The 14,362-nt window shown below is 40.8% G+C and overlaps 1 protein-coding gene across 1 annotated transcript in view; it reads left to right on the top strand.

Annotated features, from left to right (window-relative positions):
* The first annotated feature begins 229 nt into the window (after positions 1-229).
* Positions 230-14,362, top strand: part of LOC310998638 (E3 ubiquitin-protein ligase NEURL1-like) — a 34,408-nt gene continuing 20,275 nt past the window's right edge. Inside the window, exons 1-3 of the mRNA XM_083988787.1 lie at positions 230-475; positions 5,578-5,819; positions 7,150-7,471. Of these exons, the coding sequence (XP_083844913.1) occupies positions 442-475; positions 5,578-5,819; positions 7,150-7,471 (598 nt within the window). The 5' untranslated portion in view covers positions 230-441. The remainder of the gene's footprint in view (positions 476-5,577; positions 5,820-7,149; positions 7,472-14,362) is intronic.

Genomic DNA, 14,362 nt, shown 5'->3' on the forward strand with positions numbered 1-14,362 from the left:
AACTCATCAGCACATGCAAAGACTCTGTAGAGCTGTTGGAAATTACAGGAGGATTAGTGTCCTCTGCGTGTCCATATAGCAATATAATGGTGATTTACAGCTGGTGCTCACTCTGGTAGCTACAGCGTTAATATTCCTGGCAGGCTCCACCTCCACTACCACCTTTTATGTTAATTTCAGCGTGATCTGTGCGCGGACTGGAAGAAGCCGCTGCGCGTTTGTGTCTGCCTGTGTCTGCTCGCTGCTTAACGTCGATGAGGCTCGAGATTGAATCACTTCGATCACTTGATCACTTTTTTTCTTTTAATTATTTTTTATATATATATATATTTCGGCTGAACGACGTCGCGACGGTCAAGAGACGATGTCGCCGCTGAATGTGAATTAAGTGTGGATCCAGCCGGCAGCTCCAGAAGAGGTGAACGCACCTTGCATCCAGCCATGGGAGGTCAGATCACCAGAAATAGCATCTACGGTAAGATCATCTGGCATCACAGCAGCCGGGATTGATTGATTAATGTTTATTATTGGTGTGATGCAAGCCAATAACGATCGAACGGAGCTCGTGCAGCCTCTTCTTGCATGTGTGCATGGAAACTGTAGGCGTCCTGGGCTGCCTAAAATAAATGAGAAGTGAAAGTAGCTGCTTTGGCCAAGTTTTACCACCATCTGTAAGTCACGACTGACTCTTAATAGACGAGGATATGGAGAGGAAGCGGTGTTTTGCAAAAAAAAAGAAAAAAAAGAAAGAAAGAAAAAGACTCACTCACACACACATGGGATGAAATTATAGAAACTCCCCAGAGATGCAAGTTTCCCAGCCTTGTTCCACTTCTCCCTGATGCCTGTTTACAGCATTAAAGCAGCCAAACGGGTCAAACTGAATCAAGCTGGCAAACAAGGCTCCACATTAACTAACTTTTCCGACCTGACTTGTTGACTTTGTGGCCAACAGTTGCGAGTGATCACACTCTGCATTGCTGGCAAACAGTGACACATGCACAACTTAAGTGTCATTTGAGGACTGACTATCTGGTGGCTATCAAGTGATCATATATGCATGTCTGAAATGATGGTAGTAAACAGGTGCATCGGGTGTTTTTATTTATCTGTTCTCACATGTCATTTTATATTGTTTCTGGCAACTTTGTGGCCAACGGACATAGGCCTTCAGATTGATGCCTTCATCTCAAATACAATTATTGATGTGTATAGTCTCAAACTGAGTTTTCTTACAGTGAAACATTTACTGCATAATTACATTTATTCACTACTGTATATGGAGATGAAATGTGCTGACAACTTTCCCACTTGACAACTTTCAAAATAAGTTTGCTTGTGTGTTAAACATGAATATATACTGTATATTCATCATAGAGCTGTAACAGTTGATCATGTAATAAGAGATAATGTAGATAATCAATCAGTTTGAAGACCTAAATGTCATGTCTGGTTCCAACTTGTCAACTATGAAGACTCTATGTTATGTTGTGGTTTATGTAACCCACAGGGTGTGGGTTGAATAAACCAAACATATTAATACGTCACTTTGGTTTGAGGAACAATTAATTGATTAGTCATGAATAACAACCACCAGATTAATCAGTGATGGAATTAATCCTTCACTTAGTTGCAGCCAATCAGCAAAGATGTTATTATATGAGCTGATTTTGTTTGGCTGTAAAGCACAGGCACGTGTAGTGTATAATGAAACTTTGAGTTGGAATTGATCTACAGTGCATGGCCAGGACACAGTAAACATTTCTCATTTACCAGATGGATAGATGGATATGGGCCAATACACATAGTCCTTTTTCCAATTTCATTGTGAGGGTCCACTGGTGTGAAACAACAATACAGGTGCGCAGCAGGGGCGCTGCTAGAAATTCTTGGCCCTCTGACAAGAGCTCAGGCAGGGGCCCGTAAATGTAAATATCTATAATCCCTGTCATGTGTCAGGGCCCCTGTCCAGCCCAAGGGCTCATGAATCATTCAGCTCTCACCTCTCCACATTTGGCAAAGCTGCATGATTGTGTTACTGACGTGTCGGCGTCACAGCGCGGCCTCAGTTAAGTGGTTCAACCACTTGTCAAGAAAGGCAATTAGAGTTGTATCGAACAAACTGTGCCATCATCTAGATCTGTATTTCAATTTTGGCTTTCGTCATTCTCCTCTTTAAGAAAAATTCCCTGTAAAACAAGATGATCTACAATGAGCTACACTGATTAGTCAATTAATCAATTACCAGATTTGCATAAAATCAATAAGCAATTAGTTTGAGAACTCAAATTCTGTGCTCTCAGCCCCTCAGATGGAAAAGTTTTCTGGTTGCCTTTACTTTATGATAGATAGAGTAGTTCTGGTCCATTAGTTAGACGAAATTGAGCTTTTGGAAATTGTGTGAAAGTCTATTATTTTACAGTGTTCAAAAGAAAAACAACCATCCATCAATCGAAAAAATAATCTGACGTTATGGATCAAAAATTATTATTAGTTACAGCCCAAAACGTCACTCTACATTACACTGCAGTACATACACTGTAGCGCTCTTTTGCTCATAACTTGAAGGAATAGTAGATCTCTGCCGTAAGTAAAACACAATTTTAAAATGAGTACTGCCAAATTAATCAATTTTTGAACTCCTGTCAAACCCTGTGACTTTTCCCTAGAGGCCCCAACTTTAGCTACACTAATAATCCAGTTCTATCATTTACATGATAGAGTTCAGCATTGTCTGTGAAGCAACTCTCCAGGGGACACTTATCAAGCCTTCACTGGTTGTAAACATCTTCTCTATTCTAGTATTTGCATAATTCATGGTATGTCACCAAATTAATCATAAACTGTAGCAGGACTGGTTTGTGATGACACGGAAAACCTTCAAAGTGTTTGAGAATAAATGTTTACCTCCTCACAAAGTATGACATATTTGCGAAAGCTAAAAAAAATGCCCTGCAGCTCCCGAGGCTGCTGCCTGTGAGTGCTCGTCTCCTCGATGCTAACGTCACGCCACATTAGGGCGTCTGTTGAGGGGATAAAACACAGAGGAGCGTAGGAGGCCAGGTGACACTGGCCAGGGCCACTCTTTGTCTCTGCACTGTTTGTCCTTTCCCATTAATGACAGCAGAGCCAGTCACATTGTGTGCGGTGGTGCATTAAGTAACATTATCCTTCCTTAAGTTGCTCATCTGACGTTTGTCATGGCACCTCTCTTTTATCACGGCAGAGCTCTGGTCACTGTTTACGCTGACGTCTCCATCAGGTTGCATGAGTTTTTTTAAACACAGCAACTGTGTCATCAGGGCTTCTGGCTCTGACCAAATATCACTTACAGTAAATCAAATGTGGTATTTTTATTTATCCATTTATTTACTGATTTGACCTAATTCATGGTTTATACAGCCTTTGGTGTGTTCCGAAGGCTGTAAACTCATTCCAACTGGCCTGAGAGTAAAAATAAAACTGCTCTTAAAAAAAATACTGGAAAATTCAATTTCACAGCAGCAGAGATGGTATTAATGTCGAGAGAATGAAAGAAGATATTGGATTCTCTGGTTAGATGGTAAAGCAGTGAGTGTTGTTGCTGCAGCGCCTGCAGAGGCCTGTGAGGTGTTGCTTCTGTTTTCAGACCTCTCAGGAAATACTCGGATCTGGTTATTGATGGAGTACAATACAGTCCTGTTTGCTTTTCCTGAAGACATCACGTCTGACATGACATCATGATGCAATGAGGTTGAAGGATTTGTTATGACTTCATTGAAGACCACTGTTGTGCGCAGTGCACACAATTCGGCATTGTTCTACGGCGACAAGAGAATGTGAAGATCTTAACAAATACACTGTACTGAGCCCAGAAACACTTGGCAGAGCCTCTCTGATTGTCATTTAAAGGGGAAGACGCTGTAATAATATGTGACAATGCCGTCCAATGGATAGTATCTCTAGTTTAATGCAATTTCCACGTCTTCGCCCCCACAGCTCTCGCCTCCGTCTCTGCCCTGGACGGTGACCTTTAAACGGGGATGGTGTCAGAAGTCATATGATCAGTCATTGCCAATCCTGACAGTCTTTATTGATTTGTCTCTGGGGCATTTTATAAACCTCTTGACCCTCCAAGGTCACTCGGCGGACAGCATGAATAGCTGTCTTTCAGCAAAGCCTGATATCGTCTACATCTCTCACGGGCAAACACAAGCAGCATCCACCAGTATTTGAAATTTAGGTGTGAAAATACAGGCAGTTCTGAAGGACAAAGAAGTGTTAATTAGGCCTAAATTATTTATTCGGCTGCCAGGCTTGGCAGATTGGCTGGATTTTATGATGCCGAGATGTCACGATGGATAGGACAAAAGTATTGTGGGACAGAAAACTACAAAAATCACTTGATGAGATGAGATTTGTTCAGTTCAAAATAAAGCCCTGCCTCACGTTTTAATGAGAACACAATGTCTGTGAGAAAATGCCTCCTCCACTAAACCACAGCGACCTTGGCGTAGTGCTTCAAAGAGAGACGTGGAAACAAAAATTGGGAGAGAGTTGCTCTCAACGAAGGGTAGTGAGTGTGAAATCAGGCTCATGATGACTTTGAGCAGATTCTTTATCAGTCTAAAACCCAGAGCGACAGATGTGATGTGAGAAAAAAAAAGATGTTTGGCTCTATTAGTTATTATGGTAAGTGGGAGCAGTTATGATTCACAGGGCTGCATGGGAAAATGTAAAAGCTCAGCTGCATGTTGAGTCAGATGTTCTCCTGTGGGTCTGCTCTTATTTTGCCACTTCCTTTACCAACAAAGCAACAACAAATACCGTTAAATCTCATTTAATCGCAGTGATACTTATACCATTAGTTTTTGGGAATTGACTTTCGGGCATGAACGCTGCAATTGATGTGTTTTCATTAAAAAGCAGTCAAAAACCTCAATGGGACCTATATAACAACCACTCCCCACTATTATAAGAGTTGCTTTGTTTGCACCTTACATCTTGGCTTTTGTTTTCTTTATCCTCCTCCTCCTCCTGCTTCCTTTACCACTTTCTACTCACTATTAGACAAATGTGTTCCAGCAGAGAATGAAACAAACCACAAATGCAACGCAGACTAGTTTAAAAATTTGGCAAGATGTAGAATAACAAAAAAAGCGATGGGTGTTACTGGAAATGACCATTTACCGAAATTAGAGCATTTTGAATGAACCTCTCATAGGTGTATTGTTCTCCATAATTGCGTAATCATGGGAGCAATTCTGTCCTTGTGGGAGTTTTTTTTCCATCCAAGGACATTTTACCATGTAATTTACCCTGTGCATTGTACGTGTCTGCACAGTGTGGTTGTACTATTCTACCTAGAGGAGCTGGAAAGAGAATGCAAGTATTAGATTATTTTAATGCGTTTTTACTTAATTGAATGATCTGGGAGCAGGGAGGATACATGAGAGGAAATGACATGTGTCAAGATGTCAGTGTATTATATGAAAAATTATTAGACAGACAGTCTATTTTGATCTAAAACTTGGTGATTTTCCTGCTCCCTACCTGTAGAGACAAAACTAAGAAACCAACTCTCTCCTCTCTACACAGACTCTCTGAACGGGCCGTTTCCTGCGACATCACACAGATGCCACCACAAGCCCAAGCGCTGCCTGCCCATACAGCCGTGTGGAGGCTTGTCCTCCATCCCACTGCTATTCCACCCCAGCACCAAGGGCTCACAAATCGTCATGGACATGTCCCAGAGGACAGTGAAGAGACAGGCCAGCTTCTGTAACGCCATCACTTTCAGCAACAGACCCATCGCTGTGTATGAGCAAGTTCGATTGAAGGTAAACACAATGCTACAGGAGTGTGAAGTATGAAAAAAACACTAACAAACAACCCTGTGTCGTGGTGGTTTTCTAACCATGAGCACTGGTGAAGTTCACACAGTATTTCACTGGTGCCCTATTGATTTAAACTGGCTCAGCTGTGACATAGTCATTGTAAGTTTGTAATTAAAATCAAAGGATTTTGAGGCGCTGATGTAATAACTGTTGTGACATGATGCAATGTATGACAGAATGAAAACCATAAAAGAAAACATGAAACAAACTATTCCCTCATTCTCACGTTGACATGTTTCACTAATCAAAACAAACATACTGGATGCATATGCATGCGGGACCTCTGCATCTGCAATAAGCAGTAATATTTTTAAAAACATTTTGCTGTCACTAGGGATGCACCACGACCAGCATTAGTCATCTTATCCTTCCATCATTTCCTGCAAAAATCATTACTTCATTCAAAACAATGCTGTGCACCAATTCCTTGTATACTAATGCCAAGACACTGCAGCATCAACACCAGTGCAGACTACACTTTGTGATATTACTATGAACAGTACAGTAGTGAGAAGGTTGGGACTGTCATGAAAAGCAAAGTCCTGACTGTCTCTGTCTTTGATTCTCAGAATGTTTTTGTTTTTCTTCTTCTCACTTGCTCGCTCTCTTCATCCCCCTTCTTTGCTGCCCTGTTTTCATTTTCTCTCTTTTCTCCCTCTGCTCTTGTGTGGGCCAAAGCAGCAGCAGCTTAGAACAAGTTTCCACTTCACCTATCAGGCCATCTATGTCTCGAAAGTGAGAGAGCAGGGCAAGCATTGCCATGTGAGGAATACTGTTATCTTGCACGGCAAATGCAAAGTAAACAGAGGTTCGAAATAAGACAAAAATCGTTTGCAGGTGATAAACATACCAAGGTAGCTAGTTTTAGTTTGCTTAACAGCAAATGTGTTGTTTTTAGCCACGCTTGCAGCTTTGGCATTGTGGAAGATAACACATTGGATTGCCTTGAAACTTGACCCAAGCATCATGTCCCCCTCAGGGTGAAGTGCAAGAACTGACATTTTTCATCTTAACGATATTATCAGATCTGAATTTTAATTAGCCAAATGTATATGATGAAACAGCAGAGAGATGAATGCTATTTCAATAAGCCTTAGCGGTGCTTTATGTTCAGTGCTAATTAGCGAATTCTATCATGCCAACTCACCACAACAGAGAGACCCAAAGCACCTTTTTGTTGCCGTCTCACAGAGCTGCTCACATGATCTTCTAAAGAGAGTTTCATCTTCATCAGCTGGTTATTTTTCGCTGATTACAAATCTGTTCTCTCCAGATCACTAAAAAACAGTGCTGCTGGAGCGGTGCCTTGCGACTTGGTTTCACATGTAAAGACCCGTCCAGGATCAACCCCGACACCTTGCCCAAGTACGCCTGCCCTGACCTGGTCTCCCAGAGCGGCTTCTGGGCAAAAGCCCTGCCGGAGGAGCTCTCCAATGAGGGAAACGTCATCTCCTTCTGGGTGGACAAGAAGGGCAGAGTGTTTTACCGAATCAACGACTCCAGCTCCATGCTGTTCTTCAGCGGCGTCCACGTCTCTGAGCCTCTGTGGGCTCTCATAGATGTCTATGGCCTCACCAGGGGGGTCCAGCTGCTAGGTGAGTAACGTAGTTTTTCTTTTTTTTTATTCATTTTGCACTCTGAGTGATTTTTTTTCTATCGTGCTTCTTCACCGCAGGAAATTATCTGCATCTGCCGTTTTTTTTTCATCACGAGCACTTCGAGGTGATGTTACATACACTGCTCTTACTTTTCCCACACCCACCAAATAGCTCAATGGAAAAAAGATGGTGGGAGATTAGATAACTTGTACAGTTACCACGGTTGTTAGAATCAAAGAAATTTCCCTTAAGGCAGAATTTCAGAATGTCTGAAATCCTTTTAACAAGTCCCCTACTGTGTTGTTTAAAGGGTCATTACATCAAAGAAATTAGGAACAACCAGATCCCTCTCAGTCATTAAGATCACTCTTTCACCACACTGAATAATCTGAAGAATGACTGGATTGCAGATTGAGATGCATGTATGAAACACGTCATGCGACGCAAGCAGCTGTCTTCAATTTTTGAAAACAATGTAAAACTATGCTAAAGAGATAAATAGAAATCCTTGCAGACGCCTCAATACTTATTTATAACCATTTCCAAGAATCGTGCCGCCTCTCTCGAAAAGAATAGAGGCTGTCAGCACCGTTAATAAAAATAGAAGAGGCTCCCATATTGTGCAGATAGTGCCATTTAACCTCATTTCTTGCGGCGTGTTTGACAACGAGAAGCGTGCTATCTCATGATGGGCTGTTCGCTATCCAGTGCCAGAGTGCGACTATCTGGGGTTCAGTGGCCATGCGGTGCTGAGCAGCACGCAGCTCTTGTCAAAGAACAAGAGGAGTGTGTTGGCCATCCCAAGAGGACAGACAACAAGAGGGATGATGTCAGGTAATGACATGTCTGGGGGTATTTTTTTCCAAGACAATCAAACCAGTGGAATGTCTCACTCTTTGGATCCAAGTCGTGACGTGTGGTCACCCTGCAGTCACCCCTGAGACACATCCACGTGCTAAAATGAGAGTTACGTTCAGTAAACTATGTGGTACAAGACATGATTTTTCCCATTTTACAATTTAAAAACAAGACTTCTTGCAGTCTGTGGATGTTCTTTATGCCTGTGAATGAGGCCAGCTGCTCTAAATCTCCCAGTTTCTACTCTGACTTTCCCACATTGATCACCTTCATCCCCACATTGATGGCTTAAACCGAAAAGCCTCGGCCCTCAGTCAACTGCAGGATCACTTCGATATCAGCTTTCCTCTATAGTCCGAGAGCGTCACTACTTGAGAGCATGGTATATCTCAAAGGCCCTGTATTGTCTCAGCAGTTGGCTGCAGTTCAGCAGACACTTAGTCTCTGAAATATGGGCGGACACATCAAAGTCTGGTGTTGCAAACTGGCACATGTGCGTATTTTCCTTTAACAGAAGGGTGCATTTTGATTCTTAATGATGCTTACACAATGGTCTGAAATTAATGCTACACCAGCTGATAAATTGAGCCAAATTTCACCTGTTGTGAGCTTGTTATCACACAATCTGTCCAGGTGGGAATTACAGATCTGCTGCAGTTGTTTTTTTTTTTGTTTTTTTTCCTTTACAGGAGACAAATGGAGCGTGGAGCTGTGAATAAGCTCTGTGGAGTGTAGAGAATGGCTTGGTTAGGTGACCTTGATTTGGCTTTTGTGATAAACGTGCAAGACAGTAAAAGTATAAAAGAAAAGAGGTTGCGATAAACCTGTTGACATAAGTAATATGAATTTGCTGAGTCAGTCAGATAATGTGTTTTAGTTTGTTAGGTTTTGTGTTATTAAAGGAGCTTCTTACAGAGAAAGATCAGGTTACTTGTCACCAAGAAGATAATTCAGCCTCTGAAACGGTTGTACAACATCTTTTATGGCCCTAAAGGGAGCTTTAAAAGCGTTTTCCTGATAGGAGTCCAATACTGATTTAATATTGCTTTCTTACGTATAACACTGTTTGACTCAAGATGGACAATTTCCTTGGTCTTTTTTGCTCCACATGTTCTCTTTCCTTGTCAAGGCCTGCCCTGGTGCATACATTGCCCACAATGCAGTGCAACCACCCGTAATTTAGATGGAGATATGTGTTAATGCTTGCTGTGTTTGATGTGTAAAATTGGTAGTGTTCCACTTCAAAGTGTAAGAAAATAATAATTGGTTGGGTAAGTAATAGATGTGTGATACACAATACACACTTAGTTGCATTATGGAAAGAGTAGGATTCAGTATTTCCGGAGATACTAGTGACTAAAATTCAGAATATAATGACCTCTGCATCTTGTGTATTTATGTTGAGAAAATAAAGATATACAGACTGTGATGGAGATTTTCACTTCTCTAAAACACTATAACCATTTGATCTGTAAGACAAACTATTCTTTTGTGTTATACGACATCACTCCCCAGCCTACAGCTCAGCCCAACCAGCTCTCCCTCCTACTTTAAAACCCTAGTAGTGAACATAACTGTATCTGATCACATCCTGTCTGTGAATAGCTTCCTCGCCTTTAATTTTTCATTGATTAATTATAAAAGTGTCCCTGCTCGCATGTCAGCACACATCAGCGTAACTGTCACCGTGTTTTGTGTGAAACGCCACCTGAGCATAGACGTCTACTGAAGACAGTGTTGCAGCTACAATGCATCATCGCTGTACTGACAAAAATCTTCTTTGATTGGCTTGTTTGAACTAATGGTTTCTGTGATCCTTCCTATTTATAAAAGAGTGGAGCCTCTTCGTCTGAACCTGTGGTAATCTTGCATCATTGTCTAAAAGAAAAAAGGTTGATTTTGGAGGATGTTTTTCTCTTTCATTCAGCAGCAATAGCCTACTATGAAAGCGCTGCATTTATACAGTAGATGGTTTGTAGTATTATTTAGCCTGTGGATAATCCGCATCACACACATGCACCACAGGATTCCTCTGCGCTCGTTTGATCTTTTACAACCTTACATGCTATATTAAGGAATTCATCAAAGCTGCTATTGTTTCACTTGCGCTGTCTCTCAATGCAGCCTGCTGCCAAAACAGTTTTCCTGCTATCAGGTATTCTTATTCTGATGTTTAAGGATCTTTTCAAGAGCTGTGTTGTTTCCTCTCTGAGCTATTATCAAGGGAGCGCAGTTCAGGAGCTAGCCACCCATGCAGGGAGTCAAAGGTGAGCCTGAGATCAGTGAGACAGCTTGAAAGCTGAGATGCCGTTGCGTAAGAGAGGAAGCTAAATTAATCTGCTGAAATCAAACTGAGCCTCAGGGGTTGTCCAGACCAACAATGCTGCCTATGCAATTTAAGGAAGATCTGTTACATCACCACCCTTGTCCTACTCATGCAGCTATCAATAAAGACTAAAGTGCCTTGCTTGGGTTTTGTACAGAACGGCATGTGCTGTTGAAGACACATTAGCCCATTGATGGACTGACAAAAGGTTTCCTCAAGTGCATAATATGTCTTAGGCAATATAACAGTTTTCAAAGCCCAATTTGTCAGCTGCATTTTCACTAATGTTTCTGTTTATTTACTTCCTTCCTTATATTTCTTAAAGCAATATTACAGGAAACCTGAGTTTAGATACAATTTTATGACACAAGAACACTATGTCCCAACAGCTATATTTTAAAAATGTTACATTTAAAAGGTAAGTCTTCCTTTTTTTTATGTTACTGTTACGTTTTAGAGCATTATCAAGTTGTAGAAGATCCGGAAATCAGGTCACAACTTGCAAGTGCTTCCAGTTGTGCTGTATCTCCCAGAAGTGAAGCACATATGGGAATAGTATACCTCTCTGCAGTCAGAAAAATAATGCTGCTCTCTAAACACATGTATGGCTGCAGTCTTAACAGAATGTGTTTGTTTATGGGACAAATCCCAAGAGACCACACAGCATCCACCGTTTTGTACAGGTATGATGGATTCCTTCCAAGTTAGATAAGCGGAGCGAGTCAAAGGCATCTTTTGATGGATGCAAGATGCTCTACTGGGGGTTTGTTTACTAGGGGTAGATGAGTCACTTAATCACTGACAGAATGGTAGTGATCCGTGAGACCGGCATCAGCTAACATCATCTGCAACCTGTCTCTCTAGTCATTAGAGAAGAATCCAAAATGGCTGCCAGACTGTCAAGAGGCTGCGTACCTCTCAGGTGATTAAGAGGAGGGTGTTGACATCAATCATCTCTGCACACGGCGTTGCGATGCATTAGGTCTGTGGAGCATCATGGTAGGGAAAAGCTCCTGCTGTATGCTTCTTATGTGTACTAACATGCCGAGACACATCACGGATGGTTCCAGCTCTGGGGACCAAGGGAATTAGTTAAAAAAAAAAAAACATGAGGGTTTGCACAGATGTAGATTTTAGCCTTTTTTGTGCACGGCTCTATGGATTAAAATGTCACTCCTGATGGTCTACCGCAACAAATATGGGATGGACTCTGGGGAAACTTTGTACAGACATGAAGTAGATATATTGTGTTTTACAGAAATGTCTAGACAACTATTGTATGGATTTCCATGATGTGCAAACATTGATGTTTCATCTGTCATCTCTAAGTTCTCACTTACCCTGTGCAATTTATTAACTCTATCTACTAGATGGCATAGAGGTACTGGAACCAAAGCCAATCGAGACGGTTTAGGTTTGCAGAGTATGCCCTTTTGATTTCCTGACTTATTATCCGGCGCCACCATGTGGTTACGGGTGAAATGCCTCATTAGCTTTTTGATTCATTAATTAGCAAACCTTAACATGCTAACATGCTAAAATGAGATGGTGAACATGGCAACATGGTACTGGTTATTTTGTTTATAATTTTCCCATTTAATCAGGTCATTGTTTAGTCTATGAAATGTCAAAACATTTGTGAAAAAATGTGCATCACTATTTGCAGCCAAATGTGATGTCACTGAATAGCTTCTTTTCCCTGAACGACTCTCCAAACACCGAAATACTCAGTTTACTATTACTGTTACTGATGGACATTTGGCAATAACACTTGAAAAATGACTCAACCAATCAAACATCAAAATAGTTTTGCTACTTTTAGACATTAGCATGTAGCTCTACTGTCTCTCTTCGCACAGCGTCACAAGGTTATAGCTGTAAACACCTCACATTTACAATATTTGTTTGCGTTGTATTATATAATCTTCATCTTACCCAAACTAAAACTGAATCCATTTGATAGCTGTCAAAGATCGCTGTACCTTTGACTCCTACGGGTTTTTGTCAACAGATAAAGAGATAATGTTGAAATGCTCAGAAGCTTTGTGCTGAACAAACACGCTGGCTTGTCTGAAGCCGGCTGTGCTGTACTTTCCTTTCTTTGTGTCTATTTTTGTCTGTGTTCACTCAGTGCACCTACCGCTCACGCTCACTTGCTACAGATCTCACTTATTGTTTCACTTGTCAACATAGATTATGTGGTGTTTCACAGGGTTTTGATTTGTGGATGAAATGGTGTTAAATATAGAGAGGGCAGAGAGGTGCGGTGTGACACAAGTGGCCAGATATACAGCGTAGGGTCAGCCTGTAACAATGCAGGTAAAAATGGCTCAGTACAACACAGTACAGGACAGAATGTCAATTGTAAGACATTAAATACAAGTAAATCTTTAGTTGTATTCTCTATTCTTGTGTGTATCTTAATGTGTGCTATAATTGTTACCTCTTTCTACAGGACTGTATATAGGCTAGTGACAAACTGTCAAAAAGGGCTTTAGTTTTTGAGATACCCCTACCGGAGGTAGAACAAAACCTAACAATGTTTTTCCTCATCTCCAAGGTCTCCCATATATGAAATGGATTCTTAGGTTAAAATATTTTACTGCAAACATTGTTAAATTGATACATATTGTCATACACCCCAAACTTAAAAAAGAACAAAAATACAGCCTGGCCGTCTGGGAGTTAAGACACATAAACTCATGTAGATTAATAACACAAGCTCTGACAGCTTTGAAACTTGACATAATTGTGGCCAGGAAGTTCCTTTACCTATTAGAAAAAACTGGATGTGAATATCTTGATGTGTGTAACATATAGAGACCTATAAACACTTGCCTTAAATAAGCGGACATGCAAAAAAAGAATATCTATGCAGAATATTCTCATTTACTTTGTAGTTGCTCAGCCAGGGATTGTCATAGAAACACATATGATGGCTTGTTTGAAAGATGGAGTTGTGCAGAATCCAGTGATACCAAATATGTGAATATAGCATGCATAGTCAGCATAATACATCACCAAATGTATGAGGTGTCCCAAATGAAAGAAAGTGAAACATTAACAAAATCAAGTCTCCACAGCCCATTATCAATGGTGACAAGAATGTTGACCAGTTCAATCTTACTGCAACCCAAGCAAGTAACTTTGGGTAAGTGCTACTCTTTTTTATAATACATTAAATAATAGCATATATCATGATGACACTTTATATAGTTCATATGGAAACAAATATCCAGTAGAATCAGTTTAAATTGAAATAGAACACCTTAAATATATACTGTATACACCCACTTGAATTTATTTTTGGTCAAGTCATTACTGCATAATGGAAAATAATAGTGTTAGTGTTGTGTATTTCCCTAATAACGCACAGGACGCAGTGACTCTTACTGCACATGGCACCTTTACTCAGCTCGTGCAAAACCGGAACTTCACATACATATCCCAGCATTCCTTGGTACACTGATAACAACGGCACAATGGTCACACAGAATACAAAACTCAAAATCTGATACATCACAGTAGTGAGTTGTGATAAGTAACCCCCCACCCCCCCCCCCCCCCTTTTAAATGAAAGTACACTTTTGTTACACCATGACTTAAAATATCAGTGCCTTGTATTACCATACAAACTCATACAAATGTCTCTAAGTTAATTTAACAAACTCCCTTGTCTTGCTTTAAGACAGGCATAATGTAAC

The sequence above is a fragment of the Trachurus trachurus genome (genome assembly GCF_905171665.1).
Source record: "Trachurus trachurus genome assembly, chromosome: 15".
In the NCBI taxonomy this organism is placed as follows: Eukaryota; Metazoa; Chordata; class Actinopteri; order Carangiformes; family Carangidae; genus Trachurus; species Trachurus trachurus.